Raw genomic sequence first — 14,748 nt, forward strand, 5'->3', positions numbered from 1 at the left:
GGAGTGAGTAGTAGTCAGATTTCAGACCTGTTTTGAAAACAGAACCAACAGGATGTACTGAGAGGTAAGAGTTACCACTGAACTGAAATGGCCAAGACCGGGAGAAGCGAGGCGGAGGAGGGTCTTAGAGAATAGCAGGGGCCGCCTGAGCCTCGGTGTGAGAAGCACACAGACAGGAAGCAAAGCCAGGAGACTGGAGACAGGACCAGGGCGGGGATCTGGAGGGGCAGGGACAGGACCTCATCCCATGGCGGCCTGCTCATCTCAGCAGTCAGGGAAGTGGGAGCAGGTGAATCAGGAGGGGGTGGCATACTTTGGTGGGTCAGGGCAGTGACAGCCTGCCTGGAGTGGCCTGAAGGTACCAGTGTGGTCAAAGGATTGCTGGATCTGGGACACCGCAGAGTGAGCTGGACAGCTAGGAGCTGTGGTCAGCGGGGGATCCAGTTCCAGAGGGGCTGCAGTTACTGGAGATGAAGACCAGGGCGCGAGGCGGCGGCGGGCAGAGAGCAGGCCCTAGATAACCTAGGGCCGGTGACTTTTATTTCAACAGCTGGCTCTGCTCCTGCAGAGAAGGTGTGGGGGAGAATGGAAGCAGAAAGACCGGCGCCGGGCACGCATGGCCGCCTGGATGATGCTCGAGATGGCAGGGAAAGCGGGAAGTCGACACAACTCGAGTTTTGGGTGGAACAAGCGGGCAAACAGAAGGGGCGGGCTCCGGGAAGATAAAGTCACGTTAATTCTGAACGTGCCTGAGATCCGCAAGTCTCCCGATCTGAACCACTGAGCATAAGGCTGGATATAGACCCGAGCTCAGGAGACAGCAGGGCTGGGTCAGAACGTTACCGTCTCCAGCCGACGTGATTACAGGCATGGAGCCTGATGACTCCCACAAATACAGTGGCCGCAGGAAAGAAGTGCGGGCCAAAGCCTGCTTGGTAGGCCAACACTGGTTTTAACCAGGGCTGGGGTTCTGACAGGTGAGCCAAGTGTGGAACTATAGGCGATTGGAAGAGTATCAGTTATGGTTTTAGATCACAGGAACTAAACTGAAGAGAAGCAAAATGCGTTCAAGGGCAGCAAGGCTTGACTATCAGATGTTACCTACAGCATGAGTGGTTGGCCTTGGACACTATGTAAATGAAAAGTCTGGGACGCGTGGTTTGGGGGAGAGCCGTCCAAGCTCTGGCCACGAGCCCAGAGACTGAAAAAGGCCACTCTCACCACAGCTGAGACGGCATTTAACAGCTGTTCTGACTCCAGGCTTTGCAAACACTCTCTGCGTCTCCTCTTGAGCATTAGAACCACACATGTGCACGTGCCCACCTGAGCTTTCCACCTGAAATTCCCAGACACCTGAAACCTGGCGTGCCACCAAGAGAACTTGTGACTTTCTTCCAGGCCTGGTCCTCCTCATCTCAGCAAATCTCCCAGCGGCTTAGAGACAGAAACCTAGGCGGCAACCTTGACCTCTTTCGCCCACCTCTCAAAACCCACTGCACTGACACATCCTCAAAGTGCTTTTCCAAAAGCCACATTCTTTTCTCTAAGCTTCCCAAGCAGGAGCCCCGCTCTTGCCTTGATTTCTGTGATGGTCTCCCGTGGATACAGAATTCTGGTAGAAGAGAGACTAGTGAAAAACAAGGAAATGGAAATACCTGTGATGTGAGCATTATACGTAGTTAGTTCTCTATTAAGTGTGTAGAAGTAACTCACACGTGACAGGTAAATACGCATACGTGTAAACATGAAATGCAACACCTTACGGTCCCTGCTCATCCTCGTTCTCCTACCGAGCCCACGGCACAGGCGCTCCCCATTCCGCGTCTCCTTCCCTCGCTGTTGTCCCCCGACCCACAGCACCCGTGGAATGGGTGTGCACGGGGTCAACTAAACTGTGCACCTGACCACTCAACCTGCCGGAAAACTTCTGAGTAACTGGGCAAATCGGTTTGAAAATAGTAACTGTGCAGTGTTAGCAGACAGACAGCCCGAGCTACAGTTTCACGCCTCTGTGTCATCCAGCTGACTCTGTCAGTTTTCCGCATGCTGCTCTGCCTGGCCCCTCCCGAGTCCTACACGTCACCCGGCTAAGACAGGAGGTCACACTCATAAGCGGCAGCCGCAGGAGCTGCAGGAGGGAGCGCGCCCATTCAGGGCTACTTCCTGGGACACAGAGCCACACCCCGGCTCCCCGCCCAGCAAGGGTGGGCGCACCTGGCCAGGAGTGAGTGCCTGAGCTTTCTCGGGGTCTCTACTTCAATGTGGCCACCCAAGAGGACTGAGATTTCCGGCCTGCAGCAGCCAGTGTTGGGCAGGAACTAGAAAACCCTCGCTATCTGAAAGGAGCCCCAGATTCGTTTCTAAGAAGGATGCCTCAGAAAGCATCAGTTCTTTCCTCCTTTCTCAGTAAGGAAAAAATTCCACAAAATCTGACTTCCTAGAATCTCTTGATATTAATCAATACACTTCCCTGTTTATAGGGTTTCAACATCTGCTTTGTGTTTGCCCAGACTTAGGAAACAAGGCATCTATCAATGAATGCTAGTCAATTTTAAACCAATTTATATATAGAGAGAAAACTACTCAAAATGAGGCAGTATTATTAGGATGAATCATCGGAAATTGCTGCTATTCAGCCTTCTGAACAACAAAAATAATTTCATATTAATCAACCCAATATTTATCAGATGCTGCTAGCAACAATGGACTCCGAGGGCCTCCTGGATGAAAAAGTTATAATGTAGCGCTAAAGAGAATATGCAAAAAAAAAGGAGCAGGCTAAGAAATATTAATTGAGGAATTATCTCCCCACCTACCAAATGCTAAACATAGATACGGTAACAGTGCATGCGAAGTGTGTGTTTTTTAACTGACGTGTAACGTTGTATTAGTTTCGGGTGTACAATGTAATAATTCAGTATTTGTATATACTGTGAAATGATCGCCACAGTAAGTCTAGTTAACACCCAACACCTCACAGAGTGACACATTTTTCTTGTGATGAGAACTTTTAAGACATACCCTCTTAGCAACTTTCAAATATGTAAAACAGTGTTGATAACTACAGTCACCTCACATCCCTGGGACTTACTTTTATAACTGGAGTCTGTACCTTTTGAGCCCTGCACCCATTTCACCCACTCCAACCTCTGGCAGCCATAACCTGTTCTCTGTATCTAGGAGCTGGCTTTTTTTCTTTTCATATAAGTGAGGTCACACAGTATTTGTCTCTCTCTGTCTGACTTACTTCACTGAGCACAATGTCCTCAAGGCCCATCCACATTGCTGCAAGTGGCAAGATTTCCTTCTTTTTATGGCTGAGTAGCATTCCATTGTGTATGTGTGTGTGTGTACGTCTGAAGCGTGCTTTTTTCCCACCCTACTTACAGAAGCCCAGACCGGACGGACACTTCCGTGCTGACACCAGGCCTCATTCTCCCTGGCACGCAGCAGACGCCAGGAGTTGGTCGCTGAATGACTGCTGAGCCAGGCACTTCCGTGCTAACCACAGGGATGGGAATGGTGACTAAACTAAGTGCTCCCGAAAGGACCCTAGGAAACCACTCTATTACTTTGAAGTACAGATACTTCAAAAAACTGATACCTATTGATCTTGCAACATTTCTAGTTCTGAAATTACATTTCTGCTGTGAATTATACTCAAATAAGTTGAAATTTGGCTATTTTATTTGCAACATAATTTGAGATTTACAGAAGAGCTGCAAAGACAGTACGGAATTCCTGCCCAGCGCCCACCTCCCCACTACCCCTGCCCTGGAAGTTAACATCTCACACGACACTGGCACATCCGTTAAAATTAAGAAACCAACATTGGTACAAGAGTACTTGCTAGCTGCAGACTTTACTCAGACCCCTTGGTTTGCCCACTGACGCCCTCTCACTGCTCCAGGACCCCACACTGCATTTACTCATGTCTCCCCATCGCCCAGCTGTCAATTTTGTAGACTATCCTCAGGTTGGGATTGACTTGTTTTACTGGTACAGTGTTTTTAAAAATGTGCCTCTGGCACTACTAAGATCAAAGAGTCAGAAAATTTAAATATCTTGTAAATTATTCTTAGTAATCGGGCACATACACCCCAATCCTGTTTTGCCATCAATCAATCATAGCTTAAGTTCCATCAAATATAAGGTAACCTTTCAACCCTTCAATGTGAGCATTAACTACAAATGATCTTCTAGAAATCTAGATATGAAGGGAAAAAGGCATATAAAACAAAATGGCCTTTGGAAAAGCAAATACTAATTGGTCTAGCCATTCTATAGGGCTAGTCCGGGAGAAACAAGAAGCTGATGTGAATTTCTTGTTAGCTGAAGTTTCACTGGCAATAGTTTTGAAGAGGAGACTGTCTGAACACAACCTAATTTGTACTGTAGCTGTTACACACCTATGGGTATACGTTTATGTCAGTCATACCCACAAGAGTCTGATGGCAATCAGTTGAAAGAATTTACATAGAAGGTGAAAAAATTTTGGCACAAGGATATGAACTACTGATTAAGCTATTTAAGAAGCCAAATATACATTATTTGTTTTACAAAAGTATACTGATTTCCTTTATATTAGAAAGCATGTGAGAAATGAAACACTAGACGAATCTGTACCTAAGAAACAGAAGCTAAAAGTCAATTCTCTTCTCCCTGCTTGCATCAAAATCAGCAGCAACTGAACCTTTCAGAAAACACAAGTGCTATCTGTTTGGCTCGTGAAGTTTTCTCAAGCTCCACAGGGTCAGTTCCTTCCCCTCCACTCCCCGTGCGCACACACAAGGCTCAGCTACCACTGCATCCAGGGCTGACACTGCACACCTTGATTACCTTAATCACCTCCAACCCTTCTTGATTGGAGTGTTTTTGCTTTCGATCTGTCCTCCATGCTGCTGTCAGGTTTATGTTCTAAAGTCCAAAAGGTGACCATGTCCCTCCCCTGCCATGAAACCTGCCATGAACACCCAGGGCCCCTACGTGCTCTCATCTGAGTACTGACATCCACACAGGTGACCGCAGTGTCTGAGCTCTGGTCACAGGGCTGACCTGACTGCCAGCTGGAGCCCAAACAGCAGCAGAAGCGCATTAGGGTCGGCAGCAGGGTCAGGATGAGGAAGGCCGGTCAGGCTGGGTCCTGAGGGACAGCCTGAAAGACACCTGGAGGGGACAAGTCCTGTGCAGGAACGGGGACGTTTCTGGAGTGACAGCAGGGGCAGAGCGGGCTGCCCAGGGAAACGAGCTTCTCCAGCCTTCCGATTCTTCTATCTTGTGAAGGAGTATCACCTGCGCTATTCTCATGCCTCCTTCTACACGGTACCCTCTACCTGGAAAGTGCCTCCTCTAAGTCCAGTCATCTTTCAAGTGGCCCTTAAACTTATTCATTCATTTTTTCACTTAAATAAGATTTACTGAATGTTACTGTGTGCCGGGGATTATGCCAAACACAGGGTTTAGAGCAGAGAACACAGCAGATGTTATCTTTGTCCTCATGGATCTTAAAATATAATGGAAGCAGGCAGACAAAATGCAAACAAGTAAATATCTAGTAATTAAAACCTGAGAAAGTAAAATTAAAAATTAAGATCCTGAGCAGGACCCTAAGGTAGAGGATGTTTCTTCAGCCCCCCTTGGGGAGGTGAGCAGTCTGTATGGGAGAGGCTGAGCTTTAGAAGAGCCGGCGATGGGGGACCTCCCCAGGGCCTTCTCACCTCGGCTACACTTACACCATGGCACCTGTGAGCTGGACCTGGGGTGGCTTGTTTGGAGTTTGAGGATCCTTTTTAAATACAGAATAACTTTTTGGACTCCCAAATGCCAGCAGTCATACCTCCTGTGATAACTGCTTATCTACACACGGCTCTAAGGAGACTTCGCAGTAATTCTCAGGCCACCCTGGGACTAATGTTTGAGCACCGATGGTGCTACTAATGTGATATAGCCATTTTCTTATCCTTTCCTGCTTTTTACTTTTACCCTGGGTGGTGCACTTCTCTGTCCAATGATGGGGTGAATGCCCTGAAGAACGGTGTCTTACACTTGTGAGAGTCTCCCCCTGGGTCCACCCAGCAAAGGGCAGGCTGATGCATAGGGTGGGCTTCTGCGCCCACGCCAGGGCCTCACTCTCCAGGTCAAACTGCGTCCCAAGTGATTCAAGGTGATTGGGTCAGAACTTTCAGCAAGGCAGGCTGGCTTCCGAGCCAGTTCTCTGAACCCCTGTGTTCTGTCTTATCCCACTTGGGCCTCAGTGAGTGGGACGGTTTTCCACATGGCTGCTCTAGTGTGGAACATGTCCTCTGTGATGAAAAGTCAGAGCCGTAAGAGCCACAGTTTATAAACTGCACTGTGACAGGTGCTTGTGGCGGTAACTTATACATATACACACACTCATCTGCTAAATAGCCACACCAACCCTACAAAATATCATTTTCTTCGTTGTGGAAATAAGAAACCAGGTCCAAAACCATGAGGCTAGGAAATGGCAGAGTTCATCTGAGCTGGACTCTATCTTGATCCAAAGCTGCGTCCTCACACCACACTGGACCATGTTCTGCATGGGCTGGGGAACCACACCTCAGGTCCCCGGTGTCCCCTCCCCTGCAGTGGGAGCTACAGGCAGAGACAGGAACTGGTGTTCTGCAAGAGTTACTAACGGGGAGGAGTGCCCTTGGTCGAAACAAGAGAAGACAGACCTTCAGAACACACTTCTACGCGTGCGCACGCACGCGTGCACACACGCTACAGCTGCCACTATGGCTCTTTTACGTACCGCTTCTTTACTTTCGTGTGTCAAAATACCCAAGACCGTAAAGACTTAGGTGATGAGGACCGCTGTGAACGCAACTTTCTTGGTGTTGTACTTAGCCGGGTGCACTCGCAATCAAGAAGCGAAACCATGGTTTTCTGGCAGAATGTTACACCTTTAAAAATCTACTTGCCATCAGTATGACTAGAATAACTGCCAGCTTTTTATATTATGACTTTTACACATAAAGGAGGAAACCACATACCACGGGGGAGGTGTTTGCCTAGCACGGTCACCTATTATGATAAAGCAGACTCTAATTACCTTGACTGAATCCAGTAAACTCCTAGGAAAAAATCGCTTCAAACCAACATCTTTTCTGAAATATAAAAAGAAGTGTATTAACAAATAACACCACCAAATCAATGAATAACATGACATTGTCACAAGAACATAAAAGCAGTTTAAATTATTTACCCTTCCACACGTTATTCTAGAAGGAAATAAGTATAATAAAGCTCCAATGTACCCGCACAGTCATGAAGCAGGTGGGACAAGTAATTTTCTAGATCTGTGCAGGAAACACCGATACAAGTTGGTTTAGGTAGAAAGTCTTTTTTTTTTTAAGCCTTACTATTGCAAACCCTCTAAAATATTGCCTCTTTGTAAATTACAACATGTAAACAAACTGTGCTTCTCTGAACATTGTCTGAAGGTTAGCCTTATAAACCTCGATTCCAACTGGGTAATGCTGTATTTGTATAGAAAGTAGACTGGCCTGATTAGGGAAAGATCTGGGATATAGCAGGGAAGTTTAAATACCTTAGATTAATCCTAAAAGTTGACTGTTTTTAAAAATAAACTTTTTGATTAACATTAATCAATGTTTATAATCTCAGTTTCACACAGGAAACAAAACAAAAAAAGAGAAATTAAGTGAGTGGCCTAAGGTCAAAAAGCTGAATGTGTGGAAATGCTGAAAATCCCAGTCATTTTCTTTAGATCAAGCTACAAAATCAATCATTAGTAACAAGAGCCTCAAAGCATTCCGGCCAAGAAAATCGATGGAAAGAATGGCTCACTCTCATTTTCCACTTACTTTGGGTACTAAGTGAGCCAGGCTTTTGGCCACTAGAGGGCAATCGTGCGCTAGTAAGATGAAATAAAGCCTCTAGACATGAAAGATTATCAGGAGACACATGGAAAATATAAAAGGATCAAGAAGGAGAAAAGCGAAATACAGGCACCTTTTCAGGATTACATAAAAAAGTAAAATGAATATAAAGTATATTAAAAAAATAAAGCAGGGATGACTTCTTCACACGTAACTGTAAGTTAGCAGGTATTACCAATGAAACCATAGAAAGCATGTCAGAGTTTATATGGTTGACTCTAGATCCCAACGTTTTAACCCCCTATCCCATACTCTACTAGTTAGCACCTAAACCGGTGAACTCCCTGCTAAACGCTGGTCTCAGTTCTCACACTCTTCTTCACTCTGTGATGATGATGACGGCCACGTTCACTACACCCGTACAAAATCCTTCCTCAGCTCCCATGACACACAGTTTTCTGGTTTTACTTATCAGCAAATTCATACAACTCCTGGCTTTCCATTTATTTTTCTAACCACTTTTGTTTATAACTTCCCTTCCTTATCTTTTCAGATATGAACAGGGAAAAGTGTCCACCCAAGTTCTTCCACTTTTTGTTGCCTCCTAAAAAGACAGGAACTTTGCATTTTAAGGATTTGGGTGCTAATCACTATGGGAAGTAGCAAAATAAGCACATAAAAGATAAACCAACACCCTAGAATCTTAGAGGCATTATTCCTGAGCATTTTCTTCCCTATCTTCCTTTGCAGGCAGCTATTCCATAATAAAAAGAACTTATTTTCATAGAGGGAGCTCTGCACTGGAATCCTGGCTTTGCCGTAGGAAGGATTTGGCTATGCCCTCATGCCTGTCAACCTCAGTGACCCACGTGTAAAATAGGGATGCTAATCCCTGCTGCCACCAGCGGTGCTGAGGAGACAGTGAGAATGTGTTAAGTCCCTAGAACTCTACACGGGTAGTTCCCCTTCCCCTGGAAACACCCGGGACGCCCCTCCTGTCTGGCAAGAGTCTGGTCTACAGGCCTGACTAGCCGTCGTCTTGAGCAGAGGGAGGCGTGACCTGATGTTGCCGAGAGCAGACATGCTGTAGGGAGGAGGGGAGGACACAGGCCGGAAGGCAGGCGGGAGGGAGGCTCTGCCGGGAGCCCGGAGGAGGGCGGTGGGAGGGAGGGTGGGCAGCAGAGACTCAGGGATGCTCTGGACGCAGAGCCAGCGGTGCTGAACGAAAGGTGACAAGGGAAGGCTGAGGCACCAGGAAGAGGAAGGCCGGGGGCCCGGGGGTGCCTCCTGGGACTTCTGCTTCTGGCGAGGGGTCGAGCAGGGTGCACGAGACCTCCTGGTGGAGATCTCAAGGAGGCAGCTGGCCACGGAAGTCTTTGGATGGGGGGGCAGGGAACACCAGGGCCAGGGATGGCCTCTTCCCCACGGTGAGACCATCAGCTGCCACTACTCAACACCACTCTGCGGCTATCGGTTGGCCAAAAAGTTCGTTCGGGTTTTTCCATAAACTATTACAGAAAACCCAAATGAACTTTTTTGGCCAACCCAATATTTTTCTTAGAGTTCAATGGAAAGTAGAAAATTTATCATACTCATTTTTGTCACAAATGGAAAATTAAAGATGGACCAAGGGGGTTGAATTTTTCTGTGTGAAAATAAAGCCTATTACCAGGTGTTACTTTTACTTCCAAGGTGAGGACAACTCCATTTAAGGAAAAAAAAGCTAAGGCCAACTAATGCTTAGCAAGTATGCAGTTTAGTTTTTCCAACTACTTTTGAGTAATAATGAGTCTGTAACACCTGCCCATACATTAGAACCCTTTAAAATGGGACACATGGCAAGTGAGAAAATAAAAATGAGGCTAAAGAACACAGAATTGCTGGGAGAATTCCATACCACCACCACCCCCCTCCACACATTCTGATTTAACTTTACCAAGAAGCCCATCTACGAGGCTTGGCGGTGGAGGACACTGGGAAACACCTCAGGCGCTGCGCTCACGGTTTAGGGAAAGCCTCCTGAGACACCTGCAGTCAGCACTCTCCAGGAAGCCTGGCAGGGCCACACAGGCTGTCCCATCTCACACGTGGCCACCTCCCTCCAGCCCGTGTCGGGCACTGGCTTTCGAGGAGCTCTCTGATGGGCAGCAGGCTAGCTCTCAGCTTTATGTGACACAAAACTCACTTGAGCCCAAAGTCTGCACAGCCGTGAGGTAAGGTGAACAAAACAGTAAACACTACTGATGTAGCACAAACAAAATAAAACTACTGGCCTTTATAATGAGGCAATTCTTTACTATGTAAATAGTTACCAAAGGGTAGATCCTAAATACAGGTAAACTCATTTGACTAAAACTAGCTTTCATGAAACTTTTAGGATACAGCCACCCCCCAATTCCCAAACCCCAGTATCAGGCTGTCAGATTTCCCACGTGAGCTCAAAGGAACCTTCTTAACCCACACGCGCAGTTAACGAGATATTAATATTAGGTGAGAACGCACTGTCCACAAGAGTAGCCCCATGAAGGATTCACACTTAAATTAGCTAAGATTCAGTTAACAATCTAGTTCCCAGATGCACCGGCTCCACTTCAGGTGCTCAGGAGCCACGGGGGCTAAGGGCGCCCGCGCTGGCTGGGCGGACAGGACTCTTCACAGCCTAGGGCACTGCGATGGTGGCGCGGGCTTACAGCAATGAAATCTCGGCCTCGGCTCCCTGGGTCCCGGGGCTCCTCAGAGAGGGCGGTGGGCCCGGCCACACAGCCCCAAGGGGACAACCACGACCGCCTGCGACTCCCAGGGGGCCCGCTCAGCAAGACCACCGCGGATCCCGCAGGAGGGAGTGGGGGCCAGACAGGAGCCTGGGCTGGGCCTGCCCGTGCACGGGAGCAGGATCTCCCAGTAACTCTTCCTCCGACTTTTCTCTAAGATGCAACTCACTCTGATTTGAGGCTTCAAAGAAAGCAAGCCTGTTGTACTCCCCCCGCTTCCCCACACTGGGCACCACTTTAGGTATGGGGGGGAGGGGGAGAGGGGAGTCACTGCCCTGCGGTCTCTTCCTTGGGTGAGACACTGACCCGAGCTGTGCAAGCACATGACAGGCACCATCAGCACGCTCTCAGAGCCCGGAAAGTTACTCGTTGAGATCTGGGGTGTCTGGGGCTTAAAACTGTATTTGTGATCAATTTTAAACCAGAATTTTCTTAGTTAACGTTTAATTTACCTCTGTCCTTCTAATGAAACGTTCAGACCACTGCTGGCTGATGAGGCCGTCTTGCTCTTTCCCTTTTGTTAAATCTCAGAGCTCTGCCTTCCCCCCACGACTGTGCCATCCTCCTGCACCCCTGACCACACTCGCCGTCAGACGGTCCAGGCAGCAGGCGCCGCTCCCCGCATCAGGGGGAAGAGGCACCATCCAGCGGTTCGCACCCCACACCAGCTCCCCGATGATCTTTCTGGAGCGCACTCGGGTACCGCCTAGCTACTCCCAGCCGGGAGCCTTGTCCTGCGCACACGTGCGTTCATGCCCAAAACCCATGACACAGCAGGCCTTGGAGCCCTGAGGCTTGAATAGCTTTATTTACATACATTAAGCTTCTTATAAGTGAATTCTCAGGTCAAGTATAAACTTATCTCTCCTTCGGCACTACTTCTGAGAAGATTCAGATCTTGTCTGTTGGCTTTAACTAATTAATACTTTGTGGACGTAACTCTCATAAATTTAAAGCCCCAGCAAAAAAGGCAACCAAAAACGACTTTAAAATAAAACTATAACGCACGTTTTCATACAGTATTCCTATCTTATCCTCGCCCCAAAACTCTCAAGAATTGAGTATCATTAAGAATATCACTGAGGTCCTTTAACCTCTAAAATGATACCTTAAGCCTCTTAAAAACTGATAAAACTTAGAATTCTCTAACTTCAATGGAAATTGCTGTTTGCTTCTTAATGATCCTCTCCTTCAACCTGAGTAATGAGAAGTCATCTTCAGCCAGGTACACCAGGTGATGCTGCCTTCCTCTCCCGGAGCCAGGTGTGGCCATGTGACACTGTTTCAGCCAATGTCATGTTTCAGAGTGTTTCAGCACTACATGCACATATGTGTCCTTAAAGGGGGCTGGGAGAGAGAGAAAAGGTCCATCTCTTCCTCCTTGTGACAGGTAAGGTCAACCAGCCATCTTAGGCTACCAGGTGGCAGCTATGGATGATGGTGGCAAGATTCAAGGGGCCTAGTGCCCTGGTGATGAGGAGCACTGACTGCCTAGCACTCGTTTTATGTGAAAGAGAAAGTACCTTCTATCTGAGTTAAGCCACTGTCAATCAATTCATGCCAAATCTGTGAGCATCCCCTTCACTGATAAATTATTACAGGCAGCTAAAAAAAGCACTAGATTATTATTGACAAGAAAGACAATTTTTAAAAATGAATGAAAATAATGCACAATTAGAATTAACCTCAGCTAATTTTACATCACAAATTTATTCACTGAGGAAGTATCGATGGAATACCTAATAAACATCAGACACTTTGCTAAGTGCTGGAAATATCAGGAGGTCCCTACATCAATACAGCTTACTCTAGTAGAGAAGAGACACAGTTACACAAACAACTACAGCAAAATACATTAAATGCAAAGATGATTAAAAATGAATATTTAAAAAAAGCAAACCACTTAATAAGGAAATGAGCAGAACTGAAAAGTTACGTGATTCATTTAAAATAATTTCACAGTATAATTCTGTACGTTGAAGAAGAATCATTGGTACATAAGATTCTTCCTTCTACAATATCACATTAGGAACCATAATTTTAACACTGTATTATTAGCTTATTTTGGTTTCATCTGTCATTGTCAGCAATGCAGTTTTTAAGCTTAAAACATTTTTCTTAACATATCTCATCTGACTCCCGTCTCTGATTTACAAGAGGCGTGAATAAAAGAGCCACCCGAGTACACTCCAGAGTGCGCCCTGCAGGGTAAGACCCCAGGAGGCCACGTTCTGGGCCTGCGGCTGGAGGTCCACGGCCAGTACTTCCCCTCTGCCTACAGAAGAGGCACCTTGGTCCTACCAGGGTTGGAAAGACAGAGAAAAAAGAGACTAATTAACTCTTTAGTTGGTTTAAAGAAAAAATGCAAACGTTTTTAGATAGTGCTTTTCCCACTCTCCGAAGTTGGGCCTGATTATTTATTGCATAATTGAAAATAGTTATTCTGAAATGTGGTAAAGCTGAAGGAGTTTTCTTCAGTACATTATAAATTACAGAGACTGTCCATACATTTTCTGGTGAAACTAAGCAACTATATGGACTATTTCACAGTTTTTCTCCTTACTGGCAAGAAAAACCAGAACCCTAAAATAAACTAACAAGAAACAAGTAATATTCTGCATTCATGTATAATTCTTTTCCATACTGAGAAAATATTTACACTTCTAAGTGGCTCCAGGCTACTAGCAACAACCAGTAGGCAAGGGTAATGCTGAACCCCCCGAGGCCCTGGCTGCCGGTCGCCGGGCAGGACGGCCTCCGTGTGCTTGGAGAACCACTTCCCAGCCACACCTCGTCCACAGCCCTGGCTGGGCCTTTTCAACAGCTGCGGTGGAAGACAGAACCCAGGGAACAGTACTGAGAAAACATCACGATTACACTAGAATTGCTAAGGAGTAGAGAATCTTCACCTTCCAAGAACAAGGTGAAATAAAGAAAACTACAAGATGACAAGAGCAGAATTTTACCACCAAAGACACATATAAAAGAATTTCTAAACAATATACTTTAAGAAAAAGGGAACTGCTATCAGAAGACAGGCTGAGCTACAACAACGAATGTTTAACCAACACAGTAATAAACAAGTAGGTCTGCAGGACCCCACCCTATACACCCGAAGTGCTGGAGGTGAAGAGGGCTGACCCAGTGCCGCCCGCAGGCGGCGATGCTGGGCCTGGACTGAGCTGGGGCCTGAGGGAGGGCGAGTTGTGCCATTCACTCCCTGGCTCTCGTCAGATGCCCACTCCGGAGGCCCACCCAGCAGTCTTGGGCCACCAGGCGTTGATTCAAGCCACTTGGGAGCTTGAGGAAGTCAGAGGAACAGCAGATAGAGACAGCCCAGCAAGCCTAGAGTCACTGTCAGATACAGAGCACAAAACAGCTGGCATGAAAAGCTTGAAGAAATAAACGGCACAATCACATACGTGAGCAACAGAGATTACCAGGAATGGAGAGCGTATTACATCACAGGAAACTGAATTTCTGGAAGTGAAAAATATAAGTGGTGAGGTGAAAACCCGAATGGACAGGGTATGTCAAGAAGACACTACTTAAAAGGGAATTAAGGATTTAGAAGACAAATCTAAAGAAATCACACACACACTGCCACAAGAAACAGAGATGAAAAATATGAAAGATGTTAAGAGATATAAAGGCTGAAAAAACATCCAGTTGACAATTAAAGAGATAATGGCATATATTTTCCACATGAAAAACATGAATCCACAGAATCAGGAAAACACATCTTGTTCCAAGTTGGGCTTATAAAAAAGAAATCCAAGCCTAAGACATGGTGAAACTAGAAAAGACCAAAAACAGGAGATTCTTCAACTTTTTCTATGTTTATAGTTTCTTTCTAATAAATGACTGGAGAAAAATGATCTTACACTAGTCCACAGAGAAAGTCTCAACAAAAGCCAAAGAAGCTCTTATCACAGAGACCATACTCTCTGATCATAATGCAATTAAGCTAGAAGTTAATTTTAAAAAGAAAGTCAGGGCTTCCCTGGTGGTGCAGTGGTTAAGAATCCGCCTGCCAATGCAGGGGACACGGGTTCGAGCCCTAGTCCAGGAAAATCCCACATGCCGCGCAGCAACTAAGCCCATGAGCCACA

General features: G+C 46.4%; 1 protein-coding gene and 1 long non-coding RNA gene across 22 annotated transcripts in view; one reads left to right on the forward strand and one right to left on the reverse strand.

Annotated features, from left to right (window-relative positions):
• The window catches only part of LOC309646997, a 404,605-nt gene that overhangs the window by 292,702 nt on the left and 97,155 nt on the right, over positions 1 to 14,748 (forward strand). The window lies entirely within an intron of this gene.
• Positions 1 to 14,748, reverse strand: part of PTK2 (protein tyrosine kinase 2) — a 254,441-nt gene that overhangs the window by 110,109 nt on the left and 129,584 nt on the right. For all 21 annotated transcript variants that reach the window (XM_082433792.1, XM_082433790.1, XM_082433804.1 and 18 more), the window contains one exon: positions 7,076 to 7,130. In XM_082433792.1, coding sequence (XP_082289918.1) covers positions 7,076 to 7,130 — 55 coding nt within the window. The remainder of the gene's footprint in view (positions 1 to 7,075; positions 7,131 to 14,748) is intronic.

The sequence above is a fragment of the Balaenoptera physalus genome (genome assembly GCF_965194825.1).
Source record: "Balaenoptera physalus genome assembly, chromosome: 17".
NCBI classification, from domain to species: domain Eukaryota; kingdom Metazoa; phylum Chordata; class Mammalia; order Artiodactyla; family Balaenopteridae; genus Balaenoptera; species Balaenoptera physalus.